The sequence below is a fragment of the Muntiacus reevesi genome, chromosome 13 (assembly GCF_963930625.1).
Source record: "Muntiacus reevesi chromosome 13, mMunRee1.1, whole genome shotgun sequence".
Classification (NCBI taxonomy): domain Eukaryota; kingdom Metazoa; phylum Chordata; class Mammalia; order Artiodactyla; family Cervidae; genus Muntiacus; species Muntiacus reevesi.
Window position 1 is genome coordinate 46,416,970 of NC_089261.1, and position 18,306 is coordinate 46,435,275.

Consider the following 18,306-nt stretch of genomic DNA (forward strand, 5'->3'; position numbering starts at 1 on the left):
ACAGGCTATATATGATCATTATATCTTGGGTTGATTATTTTGGAGAGTAAATTAAAATGTAGCATTAGCATAGTAATGTGGAGGCATGAATTCATCACACTTAAGAAAGGAAAAATAAAGGGGAATTGTGTTAGTTAAACATTAAATCTAAATTTAATAATAGTAGCAGCTACCTCTGAATGCCTATTTAATATAGGGATGAGAAGATGAAATAACATGATAGTTATTCTTATCAGTCAGGGGTGATGAAATAAGCTCTATGAATTTCAGGTTATAGTACATAATTTTAGAATTATTTTAGAATATTTTATGATCATATAAATCCACTCAGTTTTATATAGGTAAAGGGGGTTTAGTATTAGACAATGTAGCAATGACTTTTTTTGGTAAAATGCAGTGAATTTTAACTCCTTTGAACTTGAATTCAAGCTGAAGATTTGAGAAATCTACATTTTAAAATTATATTATGAAATGATGGGAAGATAATTATTTCTCAATTATAACAAAATATTGACTCTATTTAAATGTTACTGGGATGTATACATTTTTAAGTGCAGGTTTACTTTAGAATTGGTTTTAGGAAAATAGTTGACGTTGAATAATTTCATTTTCATCTCATACTTAAAACTGAGCCCGAAATCCAGAAATACCATCCTGGAGAACTTAAATTATTATGAGTTTGGAGGAATTTTGTAAGAATGTTTGTAGGAATTCTTCATAGAAATTGTGATTTCTAAATGTTCATAAAAAGTGTGCTAAGGTATCTAGTATGAGGGAATATTGCCTTCACTTTAAACAGAAACATTTAATGTAGTTCACAAAGGGCATATTCTACTGCTTTAAAATTAATTTTAAATATATGTCTTTTAAAAAAATCATTTAAAGTCTTTCACATTTCAACTACTTTCTAATTCTGAGGGGTAGATATCCATAGGTTCTATTGTTTGTAATACTCTTCTTTGATGCCACGGACATTTAAAACTGTAAAAAGGTTTTTAACCAGCTGTTTTAAACAAGTCTTCCCAAACAGTGTGACCCACATTCAAGAAAACTTATTATTGAAGACCTACTATATTATGGGCATGGTGGTCTTCAGTTTTATTTGCCCTAAATCTAGATTATATGAATGTTCTGAAGACTGGCCAAATATGAAAATGATTTTGGCTGGTGAACTCATCAGAGTGATGTTAAAATAGGATCGATATCATAATTTAAGATACAGATGTAATAACTGAATCAGCTGAAGTACTCCTGGAAGATATCCAGGGGAAAATACCATGAGAACTCTGGTTGAAAATGTGTAAAGGGCATCCGATCAGCTTTATTACTGGTGATCACAGCCTCGGGCATCCTCACTCTGTAAGGACACTATGCTTCATGCACAGGTCAAAAAACTGAGTTTGGGTCATTTCAGTGACATCTACTCTGGGCCATGTTAGAAACATGCAGAGGCATTTTTAATTATTGATCCCTCCACTCCATACCTCATAATACCTCATACCAACCTTTGAAATAATGTTGAAAAAATGAATGAACCAATCTCAGGCATATTATAATACCAGCGAAAAGTTTTCTTCTTTCTTTATGAAGCTGTTCACCTAGCTGGACTGTGGTGTCCTTGTTGTTGTTGTTTAGTTGCTAAGCTGTAGCCGTCTCTTTTGTGACCCCATGGACTCTAGCCCACCAAACTCCGCTGTCCGTGGGATTTCCCAGGCAAGGATGCTGGCGTGTTACCATGTCTTTCTCCAGGGGATCTTCCCGACCCAGGGATAGAACCTGTGTCTTCTGCATTGGCAGGTGGATTCTTTACCCCTGAGCCTCCAGGGAAGCCTGTGGTGTCCTTAGTAAGTACTTTAAAAATACTATAGTCTTATTGTTTTCAGGACAGGTTTTTCTAAGCATCACTAATTTTGTTCATTTTGACTTTATGATGGTCTGGAATGGTTAATTTCACAAGGCATCATTTTCTGATTTTGTTCTCAAAGTATGCATGTATTTCCTTTGGACCCTTAGCTTTCTACAAAATTATAAGAGTGGATCTTCATTCTGATCCTCATGTCAAAGAAGTGAGGTGTACTTAATAGCTCGGGTTAGAGAGCCAGTCTGCCAAGGTTCACATACTGACCCAGTCTGTTACTAGCTGTGTGACCTCTGTAATTTCTTTAACCTTCCTGGAACTCATTTTCCTCATCTGTGACATAGATCTTCAAAAACTCATTGTGGAGATTAAATTATTTAACATATTTAAAGCAGTGAGTGCCTGGCCCAAAGGAAGCACTCATTAAGTGTTCAAGGCAACCATATATTCAGTTAAAATTGGAACAATGACATCAGCCTGAGTATGGAGAAAATTTAAATTCTGGGTTTAAATAGAACTAATTATGCTTTCTTTTACTCCCAGAGAAAAATCAGACTCCAAATGTTCTTTTCATGATATATCACTATTTTACATCTGCAGTATATATTCTTTCACATAATACATATGCTTTAAAAGTACAGTATGACTATTTTTCCTTTTCATCTGTGAAACCAATGAAATGTATAGAAGAGAACCAAAGGCGTAATGCACAGCAAATACTAAAGTTTCTTTGTTTCATCATGATGTTAGTCACAAAGCATGGTTATAACTTTTAACATTTCATACTCTCATTATTTTACTTAACTTCTGCATTTCCAGTGAGTAAAGATATCGATTATGTACAATAAGCAGTAAAAATAATCTGACAAAGAATACTCTTTTTTGCAACAACAGACTGGTATTTCATACAGAAAGCAGCAGAATATATTTGATGATTATGGAAAAATAAAGAACTTATATTTTTTCAAGTCAAAAAAATTTAAAAGTGATACAAACAGATGGCCACATCCAATTTGACTTTATCTGAATTTAGACAATTGTACTAACCCTTTAGAGTAACTTCTGGCCTTGGGCAAGATATTGTTATTCCAAAGAGTTCTGATAGCCCTGGTTGAGAGACAAAAGTGCCCTAAAATTATCACACAAAGTAAATGTAAAGAGTCTATTAGTGTGGAAAATTGGGTCTTTCTATAAGATACACTAGGTATCTATGCCTGCCTTAAATCAGTCTTTACACACAGAAGCTCCTTTTTCTGTGTGCCTCCTTTTTCTTCTTTAAAATCCTGTTATCTGGTAAACCTGATTCTCTCAGTCAACCTTATATTTATATTTTTATACTTTTGTCTTTCAAAGTCAGAAAGAAAACTAGAAAATGATGTCATAAGCCCTTTGGACTAATGGCTGAAAAGCTGCCCAAATTTTACTCTTTGTTTATGGCTTAGTCACTGGACCCTCTCCAGTATAATTCTCATGATTTTATGATTTTCTATGTTTTCTGTCTTCTGCCTTCCACTTCAGTTTTGCATGAAAGTGAAAGTGTTAGTTGCTTATTGGTGTCTGGCTCTTTATGACCCCATGTTCTGTAGCCCACCAGGCTCCTCTCTCCAGGCAAGGAGACTGGAGTGGGTAGCCATTCCCCTTTCTAGGGGATCTGCCTGACTCAGGATTTGAACCTGGGTCTCCTGCCTTGCAGGAAGAGTCTTTATCATCTGAAGCACCAGGGAGGCCCATAGATATCATTATTTTCCTAGAAAGCAAGAGGCCTAACAACTAAGATGCTGTTAGGTGCCCAGCTGTGTTCATCATATGTGCTTGTTTCTTTTTATGTTTGGCTCCTATGAAAATAAAATTTCTTATTTTTTATTAAATAGTGAACTTTTCCTGCATTTATAGTGCTGTTTCCCAGCTATGAAAGAAATGACATCTTAAAATGGGTTTAGCTTTTTTTCACCTAATATATTCATGAATGATATTAAACTATCAACTGTATTAAGCATTGTCTCTCAAAATGCAATGGTTTTCAATGATTCTATGTTCTAAGTTTACTTTGCTAGAATAAAATGGCTTTGGTTATCATTGGGAAAGATCCCTAAGAGCAGGGGTCCCCAACCTCCAGGATCTAATGGCTGGTGATTTGAGGTGGAGATGTAATAATAATAGAAATAAAGTGCACAATAAATGTAAAACATCCTCCTCCGCCCTAGTCCATGGAAAATTTGTCTTCCACAAAACCAATTCTTGATGCCAAAAATGTTGGGGACTGCTATCTTAGAGTGTAATCAAAGAAGAATTTATAGAATTCTCTTTTGGGACCAATGTTGGAGCACTATGTGATTTTTAACTGATAGACAAAAAGTACAGTGTTTCATTGAAGAAAAGTATGGGATTAGAGAGCAAAAAAATATTAAGTGAATATTATAGATTTCTAAATCTTTATAAACTAAATCCAGGGTGAATATTGGAAGTTAAGTTTGAAAGTCATGTTTTGGATAGATTCAGACATAATTTGAATGATAATACCGATAGTAATTTGTAGCTAACAATTGTTAAGAACTTAATATGTTCCTGGCATTATTCTAAGAACTTTTCAGACATTAATGCATTTGAATCCTACAACAGCCAACTAAAATAGGTATTATTACTGTCCCCATTTTATAGATTATAACATTAAGAAAAAAGAGATGGTGGGGAGCCAGCCCATGGTGTACGTTGGCATCTGATTCTAGTGTAAACATCTCTAATCAATTCACTGTTAAATCCCTTGCTTAAGAAATTGGACACTAGAACGAAGTCAGCATGGATTTGTTGCATGAGGTTTAATTTTTGGTGTTGTACTAACAGAGAGTTATTGCAGTTTCAAACTTTGTGGTAATATGGGCCCAATGGAGAATGAAAATGAAAGGATTAGAGAAATTTGGGGGGAAAAAAAGTATAGCATTAGAATTCTAAATGTAACAATAAAAGGTAAAGAGTGTATTAATAGTTATCAGGGATAGTTCTCAGGGCTTCCCTACTGGCTCAGACAGTAAAGAAGGTAAAGAATCTGCCTGCAGTATGGGAGACCTGGGTTTCTATCGCTGACTTGGGAAGATCCCCTGGAGGAGGGCATGGCAAGCCACTCCAGTATTCTTGCCTGGAGATCCCCAGGGAGAAAGGAGCCTGCTGGATCCCATGGGTCACAAAGAGTCCGACATGACTGAGCGACCAAGCTAAACAGTAGCTCTCAAGTCCTGAGACTGGATGATTGGAAGAAGGTTGCGTCTGCAATCTCACAGTTGTGAGATGGTGTTAAAAACAAATGTGCTTTCTTTTTAAAATTAAGATCCTTAGACATGAAAAGTAGACACTGTGAAAGATGGTAACTGAAAATACTAGGAGGTTGAGATGTAACAGAACTTATTTTTGCATAGGAAATATTTGATCAAATGTATGTGACCTTTAAGATGGCTCAGTGGTAAAGAATCTGCCTACCAATGCAGGAGATATAGGTTTGATCCCTGGGTCTGGAAGATCCCCTGGAGAAGGAAATGGCAACCCACTCCAGCATTCTTACCTGGGAAATCCCACGGACAGAGGAGTTTGGCGGACTACAGTCCATAGGGTCCCAAAGAGCGGGACACAACTTCGCCAGTAAACGACAGCAGCAAAAATGAGAACTTTAATCACTTTAAATATGATATTTTAAACGCCATGATTAAAATTGTCCCTGTGTCATCACCATTTCTGTGAGTTGCAGACCAGATGCTTCTAGGGAGTGATTTACTTTACTTGTGAATGTGTCTCTGTGAAAAAAGAAACCCTGAAGCAGTATTTTATTTTAAAAAATATTCACCAAAATCTTTATGTAAATCATATACAAATCTTATATACAGTTAATATTAGTCTGTGATCCTAGTCTGAGCCCAGTTTGTCTGTCAAAATTTGTGAGGAAAAAAATGTCCGATGCTTTTCTAGAGGTTCCTGGTTTTTATTGCTGCTGATGGAACCCGAGGCTTGAGGTTGTTGGGGTAGAATGACTTCTTTTAGCAGCTCATAAAACTGTTTTTTTTCTGTTACAATTATGCTTAGAATTGAGTTATCAGCCACGAAACATCCAGGCAGTCATTTTGGCTGCAAAACATTTTGTCACTTTTGGAAGATTTAGGGTGATGGAATGCAAACTATTTCCAGATGTGTGAAGTATAAACTCTGGATCCTTGCTTTTTCTCTGTGAGAAGACACAAATATGTTTTCCTTTGCATTCCCTGAACCCAGGCTTTTCTTCCTAATTCATCAAAATTAATGAAAACCCCTCTACTTTTCTGTTTGACTTCCATTGTCAAATAATTAGAGAATATATTTACATCCATAAACATTTGACTGTAATATTCTCCACTTTAAGAATGCTGAGAGGCTTTCTGTGTGGCTTCAGCAATTCATATTTTTATTAGCCTTAAGGGCTTTTTTGTTTAAACCCTGCCTGCAGTTTTTCTTTCATGCCATTCAATGATTGCTGGTTCCTTTATATACCACTTTTCCCAAGCCCTTATACTTTGGCATTCCTTTCTCCTTCTGGAATGCTCTCTCATCTACAGATCCACTCCCCACCGTGTCTGCTTGAACATCTACTCATCAATCAAGATTCAACTCCTTTTACTTAAATGGAAAGTCTTCTCAGACAACGATACATATATATGTTCTCCTTGTAACTTCTTATAGGTTTTATATGTAATTGCTGCTTTTAAAATATCCTGTAAAACTAGTTAAGCTATTGGAAGGGTAGATCTCTTAGATAAGAATCCATGTGTACCTATTTTAAGGTCTCAAAACCCAGAACTTTGTCTGGAGTGAAGTAAATACCCATAAAGGCTTATTAGACTACATCAATGAATCAATAGATGAAACATCTTGAAGCCAAAAAGGCAAGTGTATTTTTTCTCCTTAGTTGTTTAGTTATCTCCCCAGTTAACATAAATTAATATAATTACAGTAATCTCTGGATGGGAAAACAAACAACTCCCCCCAACATAACCATTTCCGTTCCTAACATACACTGTCCTGGATTTCATCGTCTTTCAAGCTTCCATGATTTTCAAGCTCTTTTATTCTGGCCTTACATATTTATTCTTTGCTGATTGGATTAATAACCTCTTAATCCTCATACTTCAATATCACCAACTGCTAATGTCACTATATATCTTTTTAATTGTCTGTCACATATAATTCACAAACATATATATAAATATTAAGTAAAAAGAAGGTAATCTTATACATGAACCTAAAACACAATCCACTACAGAGAAACAAGTATGAGCAAGAAATTGTTGATAATTCAGGACAACTATGGCTAGAGGCAATTTTTCTGGCTTCCTGTCGGTTTTTGGGGTTTTTGTGTGAACTTTTAAATCTTTGGTATTTTTGCTTTTCAGCATTATCACATAAGTTATTTTCAAATTTTTCTTTATGGCATTGTGGCAACTAAAGAATATCTCAGATGCTTTTTTATAAACAAAGATGCAAAGTTTTTATTTTGCTCTATGAGAACTTTATTATCAGACATGTAGGTACTTTTCAGACTCTAGTTATATTTTATTAATGATATAGATATGTTACATATAAATATACATTATTAATACCTATTTAACCTGAATCTTTTCCTGGCCTTAACAAAGGTTAATTATTTAAAACTTGAACTTGTTCCTGGATTTATTATGATACTTTCCGTAGATAGTAAATGTATTACATAACTTTTCCTTTTATTTTTTACTTTTATTGGGTGGTTAAATATTTGCAGCAATTAGGATAAACCTTAATCAAACACAAAGTTTACAGTTACAGAATGTAATATAACTGTTTAAGGATTTAAACCTTGTCATTTAATTAGAATATAACTAAAGTGATTTTTAGTGTTTAACAAGCATGGTAATAATCTTATTTTAGCAATTTAGCATTTTTGTGATGTTTTAAAGTTGGGTTTGATTCACTGCTTATCAGTTTTCAAATCTCTAATTATCCTATTCTAGATTAATTTGAAAGGCCAATAGGGAGGTAGTTTAATGAGTTTCCAGAATAGAACTGAAATGAGAATGTATATTTAGGTTTAAATTTTAGAATAAATAATTAAAAATTATACTTCTTATAGAAAGAAGAAAGAACATTTAATCAAATATGCTATAGCTACCTCACAGAACAAGTATCTGGCTCAAAATCAAAGTTAAAATTTAACTACAATACAAAAAAATTTAAATGACAAGATTGTATTCATGTATGATCATAGATAACTTATTTTTATGTTTTATTTTTATCTCCTTTTGAATTTTGCCATTTTAACTTTGAAATTATTTTAGATGGAAATATGTACAAATTTATTATATGACAGAGTGCTATGGAATAATTAGAGACTATAGTGTAGTATTTTTCTAGGAAACACAGCATAACATTTTCCTAACTGATAACTAGTATCATATGTGGGATCTTGTAACTGATGCTTTGAGACTAGGGTTGCCAGATTTAGCAAATAAAAATACATGATACCCAAATATTGCATGGGGTGTATAAACAATTATTCATTGTTTTTTCTGCAATTCAAATATAACTAGACTGTCTGTATTTATTTGGCAACCCCACTCAAGAAGTAATTGATGCTGATGTCTATATTCCTAGATTCCTAACCTGTTTAGTGTTTGTTTTTGTTTTTTTCCCTAGATACAGAAAACTAGTGGTTAGCTTTCACTTTTCAGGGTGTCAGCATTTCAATCCTCTCCTGACCATGTAATTCCTGTTATTAATTTGTTGTTTGTTTTGACATAGAAGCAACCGAATGATGTTAGGGGAATTCAAGTATATTAAATAAATAGTCATACTTTTACACACAGTTTAAGTCATGTGTGTTGTCTCTATTTTTTTTATAATAACCCTGTAAAAGTCATGCTATTAGTATAATATTTTATTTACCAGCCCAGAAGATTTTCCACTTATTTTCATAGCTTAGCTATCTAAAGCGTTAAATTATTTTGAAATCGTATCCCTGGTTAAGTAGGCTATTAGCTGTTAATAAATTGGATACATGGCTATATGTTTCTAAAATGAAGATCTTATGTATTTATTCTTAAAATTTCCCCATCTTTCACTGCTGGAATTTCTGCTTGGTTTTCACATAAAAGATGAAGTTGTACATGTCACTAATGGTTGGTTTAATATTGTGATACAGTGATATTGGTTGTTGTAAATAAGCCTATACAGGTATAACATCCCTATTCTTAGAGGAGTGACTAATGACATGCATGAATTTTCCAAACTTTTGCTTGGAAAATTAATGTTATTTCAGTTTCACAGGGAAGTAACTAATTTGATCTCCCTATAGTGTTGTTTTGAAGAAAACTACTTGAAATGTCAGTAAATATTATCAACTCCATAATTTTCAAAGAAAAAAAAATGAACCATTTATTCTTTAAAGAAGCATATGAATATCTTGCTAGAATTTATATATACATGATAATGATATTTGTCTAAGTTAAATGAAAGATCCTTTGCCATTATTAAAGAGGTAATTGAGTGGATTGTCTTCACAAAAAAATTCACGGTATTTCTTTATTGCCAGGTAAAGGATATAATTTTCAAATAGTCATGGAACAAATCATAGTTTCTATATCTTAGTACATTGTGGTAAAGTTTTCCAGAAATTTTTTCAAAGACATTATGAACATGGAAACTTTAGAGTTTCATTTCCTAAATATGTGCCTATATAGCTTCAGAGATTTAAAAAATAATTCAGTCTTCAGACTTGATCGTGAGATACCATTGAGGCAAGGGGGTTTTGTTTGTCAAAGAGATGGTGGCCAAAGATTTCTGGGTAGGGTCATGTCTTTATTATTTTTTCCTCCTCAGAGAATATTCGTTAAGCTTATGAGGCATAATTTCTGACATTTTTAGATAAGTTTGTAACACATCCATCGAATCTATAAAATTTTATGCAAGTACATCATTATGGTAAAATTTTTAAGCATCTATTTTAACGTTAAAGTTTAATTCTTTAGTGTTTAAAAAAGATATTTAAAATATTGATAACTTTTGTGCCTAGATGATTACCATGTGTTTTTAAATATCTTGCTTAAATCAATTCAAATAATGATAAAGTATATTGTCTAATTAAAGGAGTTAATTACTATCAATATTTTTTTCTCGTAGATTTAAAAGCACTCCTAGTTAGTATAATTAATTAGAGACAAAGATTTTTAAGCAAAACAAAATTGAGTTACTATAATTACGCCTACCCTGTTAAAAGTATTAATGATAGTTGACAAAGTTGTAGTAACCTATAAAATAAATATTTCTTGATGAAATACCTTATTGCCTTAGTAGGCTTCCCAGGTGGTTCAGTGGTAAAAAATCCACCTACCAAACAGAAGACTCAGGTTTGATCCCTGGGTCGGGAAGATCCCTTGGAGAAGGAAATGGCAACCCACTCCTATATTCTTGCCTGGGAAATACCGTGGACAGAGCCGTCTGGCAGGCTACAGTCCGTGGGGTCTCAAAGAGTAGGATAAAACTTAGCAACAGTACCAACATCACCTTTAATAAGAATATAGCTTTGAAGTATACATACACATCACATATACACAAATACACACAAGTATGTAGAAATTTCTAGAAGCCTGTGGATCCTCTATCGAGAAGAAATTCATGGTGTTTCTGGAGACGCTCTTCCTCAAAGCTATATGAAGGTAATGGTATTCTCTCATACTTTTGGACTGTGCTTGTAGACAAATAGAAGCCTGTATTTTCAAGGCTATTAAGTCTTTTAATTAACAACAAAACAGGCTTTAAAAATAAGTTCCAAGCAATACTAAATTCTGAAATTTTCACAGGTAGTAAATTCAGGACTTTGCATAGTGCATGAACTCTGCTTCATCCCAAAGGTAACTTCTAGTTATGAAATTAATTCCATCTTTGCACAAACCATTCTTAATAAGCAAATGATGCCCAATTTATTTTTATTTTCTAATCTTAAATTGATATACAGTCTACATCATAACTAAAAAATAAATGTATTGGTAACTAGATTCTTAGGTAAGATGGTGACTATTTAGGGGTGTCAGAGTTGCTAGACCTAAAGTGTCAATGTTTATCTCTTATTTTAGAAATGATTCATTTTACTTATTTATTGATGTACATTTGTAATCCACAAAACTACAGTTGCTGATTTCTTATCTCTTAAAATACCTTTGGGTTTATCTTTGAATTTAATAGATATTTAATAACTACAAAGTATATTGTAAGCGTTGCATGCCTATATAGATTAAACTAAAAATAAAACACGTGGTTATATGACATATTTCTTATATGAATGTTCTGAAGGCTTTTTTCAGTCATTTATTTCAGTTTCCTTTCTAAAAGATTAATCAGGTTTATAGGTGGAAATCACCTTCTCCAAATGAACTTTTTCTAGATATATTCTATAATCTTTTAACTCTGTCAAAGTAGAATAAAGAGGTGTATTGTTTGATGAAAGGAAGAAAATAAATTTAACATGAGGGTGGTGTGAACAATATGAAATAAATATAAGAACTCAAGATTACATTGCTTTGAGCTCCTGTAGTTAGAAAGACAATCTATATTATACTAACAGAAGGCTTTTGGTCTTTATAATTCATAATAAAGCATAGCATGTAATGGTTTTAATTATATACATATCTAATTTAAAATATTTTTGCAAGTTTTGAGAGGGGAAGCATAGTATGAACAATATGCAACTATATTGAAAAAGAAAAGCAAATATAAGTGCTCAGGTGGGAAGATAAAAACAAAGCAGCAACTTTTAATAGTTAATGCAACTATGCTCATTTCAGAACTTCAGGGTTAAAGAGAAAAAAAAATTCTTTAGAGACATTTTTGAAGATTCTCTTCAAAAATGGTTTGAGAATGAGACAGAGGAAAGTTAAAAGAACTGATTATTCAGCTGGAAAGATCTCTAATGGGGGCTTGCTTTTAAATGCTCTTTCAGTTTATGATAGGCTTTCACACAGGGAACAGAGAGCAGGTGTTTCAGACTCCTACAAGGGTAACGGGCTTAAACTCTTGTGTGCAAGGTTGACTTTATACATAAAGAAGTGTCCTGACCGTGAGACTCATGAAACATTTGAATGACCTCCCAAGTCGCTTACTGATCTCCGCTTCTAGAAGTTTTTCACTGTAGTGGAGTCTCAATCATGTGGGATATTTGAAGGCTGTTCTTTCTTCCAGTGGCAGAAATAGATTAGGTCACTTCATAAGCTTTACTTATTGCTTTAGCTTCTGTGATCTACATTGTCATAAAGTATAAAGGATAATACGCTTCTTGCTATGCAAGCAGAGGAATGTGACTATTCAAATGATTAAATTGTCATTTTAATATATCATACAAGATTATTTTTCACCAGCTTATTATTAAATGATAGTATGCTGAATAAATAGAATACTACTAGTGATTTTTTCAATTATTTTTGCAACATACATATTTACAATCATTCTTCTTAAGTCATTAGAATTTTTAAGTGTCCAACAGTTTAATATCATACATTATAAATTACCAAAGGCAACAACATGATTCTCCAATATAAGAAAAAATTTGCATCATGGAACTTTCATTAAAATTGTACATATATGCTAAAATATACATATATACTTGGTAAATATACACATACATATATGCTAAATTATGAGAAGGTGGGTATTTGAATCTCTTCTACATTAATAGTAATTTTTCATATGTAGTTAAGACTGTAAAACAGCTGTCTTAAATGTAACATTTTTATGACTCATTATGAAGAATAAATGCAGTGAATGAATCAAGGAGGAATGGCAATCATCTTTTTCCTATTACTTTTGATTTGACTGAAAGTAAAATATTTCATTCATATCAAGTGATTAAATCCCCACAAATGCTAATGAATAGCTTAAGGAAAAATGTATTTGTGAAATGAAAAGAAAAAGCAGAAATTCTTCAACTATGCTTTGATAATTCCAAAATATATATAGAATACATCAGAAAGCATAGAGATTCAATGTATTTGACCCATAGTCTCTAGCCTGAAATGCAACAAATGCATTGACATAATAGTTAATACTATGGAACAACTGTCCTTGGTACAGAGCCTAAAATGTAAAAAGATTGATTTTTCTTTTTTATTGTGTGCTACTTGTTCAACCTTAATCCATACAGCACCTAAAGAAAAATCATTATTCAGTATTCAAACTTCTTAAAAGCTTTGAAACAAAATGTATATAACTATAACTTTAGTAAATAAAACTTTTTATTTTCTCTAGCTTGTCTAGCAATCCTTAACATTTAGGAAATTAACTTTTGAAGTAAAAGAAATCTTCCCTCTCCATTCTAATTTCTTCTGACCATTAACCTCAGTCCTTACACTTGTCTTATTCACATTTGCATTCCTGAATTAACACATAGGTGGGAAAAAGTAAATTTAATGAGAGATGGTTTATATTATTCAGAGCACTACTGGAATAGGTGCACTTTAAATAAAAGCAGCACACATGTAACCCTAAGCAACAATAAAATAAACCTTTTAACACTTAAGCTTTTGTCTATATTTCAGATATTAATTATAACTGTGAACTATTTTCATAACACTATTTCTTTTGGTACTCTAATTAAATCAAATAAACATATAATATCTATGCTAATAGCTTTTTTCATAAGTGATCTTTTAACCTGATTAGAAATATTTTACTGATTTAAACCTGTGTTAAGTTCACCAATTTCTGTATTTATACTAAGATGCAGATTTTCAGTATAATTAATTTTTTTTCACATAAAGTGTTGGTTTATAGGTTGAAATATGTTATTCCTGAGTTTATTTTGGTTTTGAACTTAGTAGAATGATGGTTCCTATAAATCAATCTGATTTATACTGTTTAAGAAAAAACTTCAACCTGTAAGTAATATCTCCAACTTATTTTGAAAACAAAAATTATATTATTTGTAAGATGATGGTATATTCTGGGTTGTCAGAAAAGTGCAAGAGTGTGTCTTGTGTACTTATTAATAGTGCTGCCTTTCAGCCACACAGTTGTTCAGTTTAGACAATAAGTTGTTTGATCACAACAACTATATGTTCTAATTCATTTTATAAACCCAAGTTTCTATGCTGGCTCAATATTTTAATTTCCTAGAGAATTTTAAATCTTGATTGATATATACAAAATAAAGCGTTCATTCATGTTTATTAATTTTATCATGAAGCAGAGAATTTGAACGCAAGGGCATATGGGAAAGTAGGATTTGATTTTTTGAAAAAAGCAAAATTTCTATTTGCTGTAGAGTACTCTGTGTAGCATTATGACCAGGTAAGTTATCATAGCTACCATGTGGTCCCCTGTTACAGCTAACTCATTTTATAAATCATGATGTTATATATTATAAAATGCATTTTGATTATTTTCAATACCAGTTACTACACAGAATAAGTATATACTTGTTTTCACTTTCATTTTTGTCAGTAGTGGTACTTGATTTTTATAATTTTATTTGATGTGTCTTTTCTAAAGGTCAACAAATGAAGAAATGCTTGATGATCTGGTCAGGAACTGAGTTTTTGAGGAGAAATAAATGAGATAGCAAAAATAAATTAAGTATAACATGTAACTTGAAAATCTACTTGAAATGAGTAGAAATACTGTACAAGAGGAATTGAACTCTTCAACGTGTTCTTACGCTCGTAAGAAACAGTAAAAATATAACTATTCACCAGATTGAAACAATTCAGTTATGCTATTTAGCATAGCTCTTAATTTCTCACGAGATACACATACATGCGTTTTTTAATCATGATTGAACTATCTTGAGTTTTAGCACATTTTTATTATATATCTTACATGCCAGATACTGAGCTAAAAGACATAGTTTCTCTTCTCATTGTGATCGAGGTCAAATATTACAAAGATAATGAATAACTGGGAAGAAATAGCCTTTATTTTTTATAAATAAATAAAAACTTAAAATCATAAATCTGCATGATTGAATCTGGATATTCTGCTTTAAAACTCAATAGTACATTCAATAATATCTTTTTCTCCCCTTCACTTTTTCCCACTTCAGGAGAAAACTGATTCCTTTGAGTGGATAAATTTACCTTAAAAAATTATAGCCCATAAAAAGATTTGATCTTTATATAATTCTAAAAAAATTAAACAAAACAAACCTTAAAAATGTGAATCATCCTTTAATTTTTAACCACATAAACACTTCCTGGTATAGTTTTCTCTTATTATTTGTAGATTTAGTCAGGCTTATTAAGTTAAATATATATCTAGTTATTCATCAATATCCTGAAGACTTATTCTGGAAATATAAGGACTACAAATTTTTCCTCTATTCTGACTGTACATAGATAGTGAAGTGGGAATTGTTTTGTACATAACCTTAAAAAGTTAATAACATAATTGGGGGTTGGTATTTAAAGCTCACATTTCCCTTGCAAAATCAATTTGTATAAATGTCAAAATTGTCATTTTCAGAAAGTCAAACAGCAGAATGACTATGACTATTAGAAGACAAAGGGACACGGAAATATTTTGCCATCACAGGGGTCTTTTACAGGGATACAACTTGTTTCTTACCGTATTTGTTTCTTTTACAATATTGTGCAATTCTAACCACCAAAAGTCAGGCTGTTTTTCTTAGAGTATTTTTCTTTTCTTTTTCACAGCACGGAAAAGGATATGCTAGTCAATTCTACAGGACTTACCTGAAGCAGCATGATTTGCACAAAGTCGACCAACAAAAGCATCAACTTTTCAACTTCATTTATCTTGGCCATCCAGTTAGTTGTGTATAACTGAGTATTAGATTGCCGACAGAGTATCATGGCCAATTATAGGACCTAATTGCTCTCAGCAGGCCTGAGAAATGAGTTGAAATGTGCAGAACTGTAGAAACTTTAGGCAACTGATTTTGCCTCTCCGATCAGTGTGTGCCTGTTTACAGCACTATATATCTTTCTCTCTCCAAATGTCACTGAGCCCTTTAGATGTTTATATTCACCACGAGAAGCCAGTCATAAAGATAAAGGAAATTTGTGCATTATAAATGCAATATCACTGTTTTAAACTTGACTGTTTTATATTATTTTTGTGTGATCAAGTGTTCCCCAAACTATTCCAACTTTACAAGAGATTGTGATTATGTTCTTTTCACCTGTGGGTTATAAAAAATGTATTCTGAAGACCCACAAAATATCAAAGACATTCTGTAGTTTATACACCGTGTTGCAAAGTGTTTACTGTACTATTTCAAAGCTTCTAAATAAATATAAAATATATATATTATATTATATAATTTTCCTAAAATGTGGTACAACTCAGTTGGTTTTTAAATGGATTCATACAATCCGCATCATATAATAAAATAAAAGGTAATTCAGGGTCCCAAAGATAAACATACAAAGGAAAAAGAAAATCATTTATAGTTTCCTCCCAGTTTTCATATCTTTTTCAACCCTGTTTTTCCTTGTTTAAAAAAACGAAGCTCCAAGCTACAAAATTTTGTCAAGAACTCGTACTGAATTTTCAATGCCAAAGATATAGCTGTCGATGTTATCAAAAGAGCACTGAACATGTACTCTCAAAATATCTAACAATCTACATAATCTCAATTCTACTTCTATGGCTTTGAATTTAGAATCACTTAAAGCTTTTTATAAAGAATCTATACCTTTACCTGTATTTGTTGTTAGCAAAAAAAAAAAAAAAAGCACTGGTGTCTGTACATTTTGTGGTGTAAAATATATAGCTGAAAATTACTATTTTAAATGAAGTCCTCAATCATACAACTCACACAGAATTTTATTTTACATAGTTTTGCATAGTTTCATGACTTCTAATAACACATGCTACACATATAAAATCTATAACTCTATATGAATATATAGAGATACATAAGTACCTAAACTGGTAAAGAATAACTATAAGATATAAAGGATCTCTAAATTTAAAACAAATAAATTTGGAGATAGAAACATGGTACATTACTGTTTCAATATTATCTTATGTGTGAGAATTATAGTTTAAATGTAGTCACTATTTTATTAAAGAGAAAATTCTTCATGAGTCAGCCTTGAAAAATGAAGTTTTCCTTTTATGTTTATGTCAACAAGTTGATTATTAAATTTAGTAATCTGCATTTTCCTCTTTTACATATATTCCTTTTATTATGCTGCTTTTTATTGCTTGTTAAAGTACAAATAAGAAAGGGAAAATCAGAAGATGTGAGATAATCTTCTAAGCAAAAACCAGCTTTGTCACAGTTCCTCTCTAAAAAACTCCTTCAACATTATATCTAAGTACTTTCCCAACCCAAATTGCAGACTGATTTTGAAATATTTTCCTTAATTTTAACTGATCGCATGTTCAATGATAGTTTGAGCCAGACTGTTATTAAAGAACAGACTAAACTTGATACATAACAAATGTCTTCCACCTAATTTTATGTCATTTGAATGGAAATGTTTTCCTAGATTTAACAATAAAATGCATATAAATATGCATATATATTCCTAGGTCATTGCTGTGTATACTTGAGTGATATCTTGGTATCACTTATTTGTCCTATCAGAATAGATATTAGTATGTCACAATCCCAACCAATTTATGTAACAAAATAATCTGTAGCTTTTGGGGACCTTTTAAAAATATTTAAAGCTAATCCATCACATATGACCCAAAGAGCACACACATTCACTAGAGGTAACAGTAAAATTTTCTCACAACTTTTGCATTACTACATTAATATTTTAGATGATAGACTGTTTTAGTAAGAAACTATGTTTTTAAATAATTTAACTGGAAAAAAAGTCTGTTCATTGTAATTGCTTTTTAAACAAGAAAATTATTCTCTTGTTGAATCACTCTGCTTTAATTAAAACATTTCATTCACAATTTTACAAATATGGGGGGAAACCCACATCCATCAGACTTATTACATGCATTGAAAATAAGTTATACTCTAAGAGTTATACTAATTCATCTGACCAAAAATTTATTTAATTGCTTAGTCTTTCATATCATTGAATATAATCCCCCTTGAATCAACTTCTCATATCATATATTTGCCTATTTTTATAATATATTGTAGCAAACACATACTAATTTGCATTTTAGTTGTTAAATTTTATGATCTTCAAAAATAATTTTTTTGCCTAATCTGTGATACAACTAGAATGATTTAAACATGAAATATTAAGTGATTAGTTATTAATCTATTCACTGCAACCAGCATAAATCTGAAGTTACAACACAGTAAGCATGTGACTTTATTAAATTGGCCAAAATGTTAGCTACCAGTGAGGAGGATTTTAAGATGGAAAGATTCAACCAACCAATAATGAAGTTTCCCAAATGAACATTTACTAGGTTTGTATGAAAAGAAAATTTAGAGTAAGTTTTCTACTTAATCTAGTTATCCTTATATCCAA

At 31.8% G+C, this 18,306-nt stretch overlaps 1 protein-coding gene across 1 annotated transcript in view; it reads left to right on the forward strand.

The window, feature by feature from the left end:
* The window catches only part of PCDH10 (protocadherin 10), a 42,599-nt gene extending 25,658 nt beyond the window's left edge, over nt 1–16,941 (forward strand). The window contains exon 5 of the mRNA XM_065904754.1: nt 15,544–16,941. Coding sequence (XP_065760826.1) covers nt 15,544–15,563 — 20 coding nt within the window. The 3' untranslated portion in view covers nt 15,564–16,941. The remainder of the gene's footprint in view (nt 1–15,543) is intronic.
* Nucleotides 16,942–18,306: the final 1,365 nt, after the last annotated feature.